The 9,481-nt window shown below is 35.1% G+C and overlaps 1 protein-coding gene across 3 annotated transcripts in view; it reads left to right on the forward strand.

Moving 5' to 3' along the window:
- Positions 1 to 8,914, forward strand: part of LOC105258008 (UDP-glucuronosyltransferase 2A3) — a 51,659-nt gene extending 42,745 nt beyond the window's left edge. For all 3 annotated transcript variants that reach the window (XM_025412274.1, XM_025412275.1, XM_011268994.2), the window contains one exon: positions 8,427 to 8,914. In XM_025412274.1, coding sequence (XP_025268059.1) covers positions 8,427 to 8,733 — 307 coding nt within the window. In that variant the 3' untranslated portion in view covers positions 8,734 to 8,914. The remainder of the gene's footprint in view (positions 1 to 8,426) is intronic.
- Positions 8,915 to 9,481: the final 567 nt, after the last annotated feature.

The raw sequence follows: 9,481 nt of genomic DNA on the forward strand, positions 1-9,481 counted from the left end.
AGCTTGAATTACAAAAAATTATACCTTCATCGCATTTGAGGTTGAGAATTTCAAATTTTACAGGTATATATTAAGTATCCTTTGAAGATTAAAATAATTACACATATATTCTCTTGACGAATCTAATGAGTCGACAGAATTATTGTAGCTCAATCCATTTAATTCGATAATTATGCGCACCGCGAGCATCTCGATTAATTAGCGTTCAATCATAATTATCGGCGACTGCATGTCGAATCGCCAACGAACCGTCAGCGATGCGATTTCGTTCGGTCGCCGATGATCGTGTATTGTTATACTATTTATCAAAATCGCGATAACGCGCCAGCTGGATCAGATCCGGTCAAATGATCGAGCAATTATCGCCTGACCGCCGTTAATCAGGAGCTTTCGGCTCTTGGTTAATTCAACTGCAAATGCATCCCAATTCGAAGATAGACAAAATGAAGTACAAGTATAAATAACAAATTGATACGAATTTATCAATAAAGAAAGTATACATGTACATCGGGATATAGATCGCTTTCTCAGAAATAATTTTTAGAAAATATCAGCCTCAAGTGCGATGACAGAAGTTAAAAATTAAGAAGGGAAAGTTCCGCTGACATATCACGTACATCGAAGAGATATTATTGGCGCAATATGAGGGATATTAATGTCAACAAAATTATTGTTTGATAATATCGATCAACAACGGGACAGCTTCGCACTGCGATGCAGTCTGCGAAAAGAGTCTTTTAACCCGGCTAATCCGATGGGGAAGACATTCGGTCGGTGTCAAAAGGTTGGTTACTCCAAGGGGGAACCAGTTAATCTTTTTCTCAACCCGTAGGGGCGAGCGCCGGTACGTGACTTGCGACGAGACGGGTAAACTTTTATTAAAAATCTAATTGGATCGGAACTCGGGCCTGGGGAGTTACTCCGTTATCATGGTGTGCATGCGTGTGAAGAAGAAAGTGTGCGTCGTCCCTCTTAGCTTTGGTTACCCATACTATGTAAACTAATCTAATAACGTATACTTAGATTTTAAATAAAATCCAAGTATTCGGATATGAGAAAATTTTTAAAGAAGTAGAAGTAAATTTTTATAAAAGTAATTTTCGCGTATAATTTCTGTCACGGTAATGACAGTTAATTTTAAAAAGTTTAAGAAAATAAAAATAAGTCTCTTTGATAATAAAGATAAATTTTTCTCTCTCTTTCTGTGAAATAAAAATAATATTTTAAATACATATATAAGAGCAATTAAAATATTTGGTAAAAAAATTTATATCAAAATTTACGATATATTTATTTTTTCATTATTATTTTAGTTTTTCGATAAACAAAAAGATATACTTTTATTTCAAAAAAAGGTTCTCATCATGAGTATCTCATTCATAAAGAATCTGAGATCTTGCGGGCCATTCGCCCCAAAGACGCTATTGAGCAGAAAGAATCTATTTGTCCTCGAAGGACCTAAGGGAGATATAGCAATGTCTATAAATCTGTTATGAGTTCCTAACCCTATTTTGCGCCAATTTTGGACACTCTGACGGCAGCCAAATCTCTATTTATTTCGGTTTCTGCAATTCATTTCGCTCTCCATTCGTCCTCGAAGCTACGGAATATTCGATGGAATATCTGCGATATTTCCTTGCGAGATTAAAATTTAAACTGTGACACAGTCTCGTCTAATTTCGGCACTATTCTTGTAGCTAGCAATTATTTTAATACATTTTAATTTTAATACTTGCGTCTGATAAAGACAAGTTATATTACTGTATACATTAGTATATTTTGGACAAATTATCGAAACTTATTTTTACTATTTTAACGAATAATATATAAAGCAGCTTTAAAATCAATGGAATCTAACTCTAACACTCTAAAGAGATAATTTTCCCAATTTACACTAACAATAATATTATTATTTATTGTAGTCCTAATTGTGATAAATTAGCAGGCGAATCTTATAAATATTTTATAAATATCAAATACATAAACGAATATATTTTTTAGATACTATATAATGTTTTATTTGATTCGCTAGGAATGTTACTGGTGCATAGTTCAATCGATATAAATTGGTAGGTATCTGTCATGCAAAATTAAAGTGAATTGACGGAAAACAAACGCGAAAGAATATCGTAAATATTTGTCGTTAACAATACGATAACACAACATCTGTTTTAATTGTTTCGAGGCTAATGAAAGGACGGTTCAATATTGTATGAAAACATTTTTCCTCCTTCAATACGTTAAATGATTAATTGTGCATTCATTTTTTGTTTGGAAAAATGGCTTTTTTATTCCTATGTATAATTGTTAATATACTAAAATTTGCATTTTGAATAGTAATGTGTAGCAACAATATTTGTTCAAAAAATATATGTATATATTTCGAATTAATAAAAATAGATTGAAATTGAAATTAGTAATATGTACAATAAAATTTACAAAAATTTCTTGACATTTTGATCATCTCGTATATTAAGATTTAATTAATTAAGAATTAATTAAGAAAATATTAAAATACCTTTTAAAATTCTTCACATTAAAAATGTATCGAACACATTATTAATTTCAATTATATTAAAACCTATACGATTTAGCATATAATGATATTCTACTTGAACAATAATATTTAATTCTTAATGTCTATTATTTAATTTTTGCGATGCCACAATTTTTATAGAAGATAATACTTGTCCAATATATATAAATGCACGTGCAATTAATGTGAGTGCATGTCAAAGATCTCGCGCTGTTAGCACGATATTTTAATCGCAGATTTGAGCGTTGTTTGCGTCAGTTACAAAATAATAACATATCCACATCGGTCTTTTCTATTTTTGGTCCCTCAATTAGTTCGACGCACCGCCGCTGGTCATGTACGCGCGTATTTTCGCGAGTGTTTTGCAAGAGCGCCCTGTTACAGCGATTCACGAGTAATATCGATACCCAAGCGAATGGCTGAACGAAAACACAAACGGTTAACCCTCTCGTCGAAAAACGATTTGTGTTATTTTTATGCACGGCAGAAAAGAAATTGCAGAATGGAATTATTTTTGCGAAAAGTTGAATATTTTCATACACTCAAATTTTTATTTTCGTATAAAATTTTATGGTTAGCCGCATGTTTATTTTAAAAATACAATTCCTTTATTTTCAAGCGGTTATTATTGACAAAATAATCTTTTGAATTTGAATAAAAATTAATTTCAAACTAGTCAAATTTGGTATCAAAATTGAAGCTTTTTCAGTTAAATTAAAAGCTTTTTGAGAGACATACTTTTTGAATATGTGCTACCAATATTAACACAATAGTACTGTAAATACAATACTTTTGCTACAATTACAACGATACATACTATACAGGTACAGTGCTATTGTACATGCATCAAAAGAATTAATATATTGTTTATATGCGTGTCAATTTAATTTCCTCTTTTTTCACTCGATAATCTTCGTATTTATTTAAAGCATTAAAGAATTAAACTTTGTTGTATAAATCGTTTCAAAATTATTTTCCATTTTTACTTCATGAGATAATTTTTATTTTCACATTATTACTAACTTTATACTTTAAACTGCATTAGTGTTTCACAAAAACAGAAAGTTAGGATAAATATATATTTATATAATATATATTTATATATTTATATAATTTTATCTTTCTATATTAGACTAAAATCTTTCGAATAAATTATATCGAAATTATTTGTTTTAATCTATCGAAACATTTATTTCCACAATTAATACGATCGCGCGATTATTTGCATAAAACCGCTAAAGTTTAGAAAAATTATAGAACGAGATATGCAATATCGTTCTTTTGCTTCCTGGGGTGGCGATATCGTACTGAATCAATCTCATCGGATCACTCGGCAGCGTATTTCCGGCGGAAATCAAAGATCGATCATCCAGCCGGCCGGTTTTTGCTGTTTTCGCTGCCAGCTGTTCACGGGCTGTTCGCGCGCGCGCGAACTGATTGCGAAAATGAACGATGTCGCTCCCCGGCTACGCGATGGCATTGTAATAATGTCGTGTACACGCCGAAAAGTAATTTCGTAATACTATCCATCGGACGGGGCCGCGAGGCGATACACAACGCATACACGGGGAAATTATTATCGGCCGGAAGTACAACTGACGTTTGGCACCGCTACGACTGTTATTTAATGCGCTGCACGGAATTCCGCGTCAACTGCTCGCGCGGCCTGCGAGTGATAAATATAATTAACACGCGGTATTCAGGAGGCCCACTCGTATAACCGCCATGCGAGAGAGCTTGCCGCGTTACAATTATAATTCGCCGCATTCGGTCGTTAACCCCGTTATCATGCATAATGTACACAAAACGATCGCAAAAGCACTGTAAAAAACCACACACCAGATATTAGATATTGAAATGAAAAAGAAAATTCTATGAATTGTGTAAAAGTGATTAATTATTTAATAATAATTTATTTTAATAATTTCCCAAATAAAAGTTTGAGAATAGGTAAACGACGACACATATAGAATGGTTAAGAAGGTATTAAAAAATTTTCTCTTGCTCGCGTGTAACTTATATATTTAATATTTGTCGGAAGCTAAATCTTTGCGAAGGGGATGCGACGTAAACAAAGTCGGTCGCGCTAATAAACGTAATGCATCGACTAAAGAAGTAATTTGTAACACGCTGGCGGTTCTGGTTTGCACGCAAAGTATGAGAATGTGTAAGACTTATGAGACTTCGTAACATTTCGACTAGTTTCTATTACGTCAATTCGGAGTTATAGGGGAAACTATTTTCAACGCAATGGGAACTTCGCCTACTTTCCCTGCGCTGTAACAGCGAGTTATATGTCCGATGCAAGAGGATAAATTTGTCACATGGTATACGACTCACATCGATAAAAGTTAACACGGTTTTGCTTGATAAAATATGACATTCATATTCATCGCCATTGAATACGCAGCTTGAAAGCATAGCGAGTTGCATACACTTCTTGCAATCGAATAAAATTATTTTGTTAATATTGGAAAATAAATTAGAAAAGCTTACTCGTTATATTTTTATTATGAACTTTCCTTATTAAATAATTTCAAAACTGACGCGATAAATAGTTTTAGACGCTTTCTTATGTCCTGAATTTTTTCAACTCGCCAAATCAAACGGAGAGTTGAATCTCCAAAAAATTTCAATCAGTTTTGGATGCCTTCGTGGCAATGTGCAAAACGACGTGCTCACATCTGGGATTGCACGTGAGCGTGAACCTCGGTCTATAAGAGTGGCGAACGAGGGGATGGCAGAATAAGAGCTCCACTGTGATAACGTTACAAGTTGAAAAGTAAGTTCGTCGCAGCAGCAGTAGACGATGAGAGAGATTCGAGCGAGATATTGTAGGAATTATGATCCCCCGGAGATATGAGCCGGTCTCCGGAAATCGGGATGACAGTGTAACTTCGCGACATCTGCTTCAGGACTTTCCTGACTAAATAATTCGCTCGGTTTCCGATAACGGGCCTCTCACAATTCGGACAAGCCGCGGTATATCTATCGCGAAAAACTGCTTCTCGGCAATTACGAACGACATATATCGGCCCCGCCGACTCGCACATCCCTATTCTTCGCATTATATCTGCGAAATGTACAGGGTGTCTCTGACACGCTGATCAGTGTCGATTTTCGCTCAGCCAACTCCCTAGCTTCCATGCTTGTGAAAAAGAATTTGTGGAATAATATTTTGCGTTAAAGTTATTCAACATAATTTGCTTGGTAAATATATGAATATATGAAATATATATACTCCTGGACAAAATTAACGCATAATTTTTTTTCACTTTTTCTTTAAAAGTTGATATTTAAAATTTAACGAAATTTTAACGAAAAATTTTAAAGAAAAAGTGAAAAAAAAATTATGCATTAATCTTGTCCAAGAGTATATATAAATAAAATCTCTCTCTCTTTTTTAATAAATTACATTTATCATATAAAATTATGTAAAGACAAATTTAATCCTTCAGTTTTTTAATTTGTAACGATGTAATACCCTATTATAATTAGTCGTGATTACGGGAAGATACGTACTAGACACTGTGTATATGATCCTCGTGAATCATATCCTCTCTTTCCTTCTAATCGGGTCGAAGATAACACCGCCGTTTTCCGCCGTCTATCGTCTATTACGGCGTGTCCCGATTGTAATAGCTCCTCGGGATACTCAGATCGCCGTAATTTGATTCCCGTTTTAAGATAAGGGTCGTATTAACTGCGCGATGGCGTAAGCTGTTCCATCCCTTCTCCGGCGCGATTTACTTTCCGTTATAAGTATGCGGTCCGACAGGGGGTGATGGGACAGCGCGATTCGACCGCATCACCGATGCTATTAACATTCTGATCACTCGCACAATGTCGCTCGACGCTAATTATGCTTAACTACATTTCCTTTCCTATCTATGCCGTAGATAGGACTATTATTATGTGAATGAAGAGGCAATTTTTGACTAAATTTAGTTCATTCTTGATTGTAAATCAAACTATATATTATGTTTATATTATCAGATATTATATAATATAAGAGAAATGATATACTAATTTTATAAAAGCGACATCTGTACATTTCAGACTCATATCATTAATTAAAATTAATTCCATTTTATTCTACGTTATTAAAATTTTTATTATATTTTATTGCGATCTTATTTTATTTTATAAAAATATTATAGAATAATTTTATAGAAATTTTTGACTAAAATTAGTTCATTCTTAATAGTAAATCAAACTATATATTATGCTTCATATATGTTGTATATATTATGTTTCAACGGATATTATATAATATAAGAGAAATGATATACTAATTTTATAAAAGCGACATCTGTACATTTTAGATTCGTATCGTTAATTAATAAAATTAATTTCATTTTATTCTACGCTATTAAAATTTTTATTATATTTTATTGCGATCTTATTTTATTTTATAGAATTTTTTTATAATTTTTAGTCTCTTTTCGTCCCATGTAAATGATATTCTTTCCCTTTTTTAGAATCATAAAGTTAAAAAATTATATACATGTAAAAATTGCGAAATTTCTAAAATATACATATAAAAAATCCTGAATTGAAAGCTCTTTCAGGCGATTAACTTTGTCAGAATGATTCGCAGATGCGCGAGCCAGGCAGTTATACGTAAATGCATCTGCTGTGTTGCGTAACGCGAAGCCGTGGTTAACGTTACGTATTCAATATTGATGCGGCGCTCGGTGTCCGGCGCACTTGCGGATAATTTGTAAATGCAAAAAAAGAAGCACGCGAGATGCAATTATGGTAAAAATATTCTCACAGGGGTGTGCAGAAGATAGGACGCGTTTTATGCGGCGTTAAATTTTACGCGACATACTTTCGACTTCCAATTTCCAACCTCGAGCTCTCTGCTGTTTTCGGAAAAAAAATTGCATTCTTTCATTTATTAATCCAATACGTTGCGAAAAAGAGAATTTGCTTGTAACTTTTGGCCGGTTAATATAACTCCAGTCAAAATTCGTTTCGTCGGCATGATAAATTAATACATACATCTTTCCACCCTCTCTTCCTGCTCTCCTTTTTTTAGATTCTATCTATCTGTGACATTCTTGAAGCTGAACGGCCGCTGATAGGCACGGTTTGGAACGGAAGAGACGCTCCCACACACACAAAATTGATGGTTAATTCAAAACCACCGCGGGAACTGCAACTGAATTTGATCGAAGCAAATAACGGGGTGGGGAGCGGGCAACGGGGGGAATCAGGGATGCGCCGGTGGTATACAGCAATGCACAGGGGCGGGGGATGCGCGCCGGGGATGGACCAGGTTGATTCGCGGGCTGCAGCTGTAAACACGAATAATGGAGAGTACCGATCGGTAAATTGTGTGCTGCTCGGCTTCGTCGACGGTGGTTGCGCGAGCAACTCGGTCGTCCTCCCCCGCTTCCGCGTCCGCATCCGCGTTTCTGTCCTTTTATATTTCGTTGTGTCCTCGCCAACTTTTTTTGCATTTTCTCGCCGCCCGCAATAGCAACGCATCGCGCGCGATGCGTCTCGCGGCGATTACGCACGCGGTCGTTTGTTCGGCCGACGCATACGCGTTTCGCGATGTAACGCAATGCGCCTACGGGGAGTTCCGAAACCGTCAATCTCAATTTTAACAACCAATCTCTGGTCATTTATCGACCAATCTGGAGCTTTCATCCGCGATGTCTGAACGTTGGAAAAAAATGGATTTCCGAAAATTTCTCTAAAAATTCATATATTTCTCTTTATACAGGGAAATATGTAAAGGGAAGCTTCTTCTTGATTACACCTTTTTGTCGAAGAGAAGCAAATGAAGCGATGAAAATAATTTTTCTCCATCTTGGAAAGATGAAAAATATGTACGCGCGATATCAAGTATCTCAGATGTAATCTTTTCTGCTTTCAGTTACCGTGAGAACGCCCAGAGGCTTTCGAAAGCTTACCGTGATCGACCTGCCAGCCCGTTGGAGACAGCGGTATGGTGGACGGAGTACGTCGCTCGGGGCAATGGCAACCCTTATTCGCGTAGCGAGGGCGCGGATCTACCCTGGTACCAGTATCATCTCATCGACGTCGCGCTCGTTTTGATTATCGTCTTCACGGTGTTCATCTACATCCTTTTCCGGTTGATCAAGCTGCTGCTGTCGTTGCTTAGCGCTGTCAAAGGAAAAGCCGGAAGCCAAGCTGAGAAGAAGAGGAAGAAGAAGGACTGATGACAGACGCGTCGAAAAAGGCCGAGTGAGAAACGAACGATGCAGAATAAAGGCAGATTTTTTCATGTAAAAGTTGTTGAGGACATGCGAATTTTGAGTAAACAGATAGAAATAGAATAAATCCGCCATTGCGGAAAATTTATTATTCACGAGAACGATTCATCGAGAAAAAAACAAAAGCTCTTGGAATCGTTTGCATTATTATAACTTTTATTATAATAAAATATATTATAGCTAAAATATATTATAGCTTTATAGCTTTATAAAATATAAAATATAAAGCTTAATAAAATATATAAAATATAAAGCTTAATAAAATATATTATAGCTAAAATATATTATAGCTTTATAGCTTTTATTCGTATACTTTTCACAGTTCAATTCAAATATTTCTAGGTAGAATTAGACGAGTTGTTACAAATCGACGTTGATTAGCTTTAGCTTAATTATTCGATCGGCAATTTTTCTTATCTGACCTTAAAAGATGCCTTGGCGTCGAACAAAGTCATTTAATTGCTAGATAGTTCTACAATATTTTCTGGTATCCAAGTATAACCGTTAACTGAAACTTTGTTCGAACAGATGGTGTAAAACTTATAGTTTGTGAGTTCCCCCTTTTTTATTTTCTCCTGTTTTACGATGGACAGCAAAACTATCCTTCATTTTCTGCTAACTTGCGTGGCATTAAGCATTTGTTCTATCATTTCGGTTACAATCGGAGTTAAAGTTTATTACTTTTATTGCGTCA

Source organism: Camponotus floridanus, unplaced genomic scaffold, assembly GCF_003227725.1.
Source record: "Camponotus floridanus strain SB8 unplaced genomic scaffold, Cflo_v7.5 scaffold5, whole genome shotgun sequence".
NCBI lineage: Eukaryota > Metazoa > Arthropoda > Insecta > Hymenoptera > Formicidae > Camponotus > Camponotus floridanus.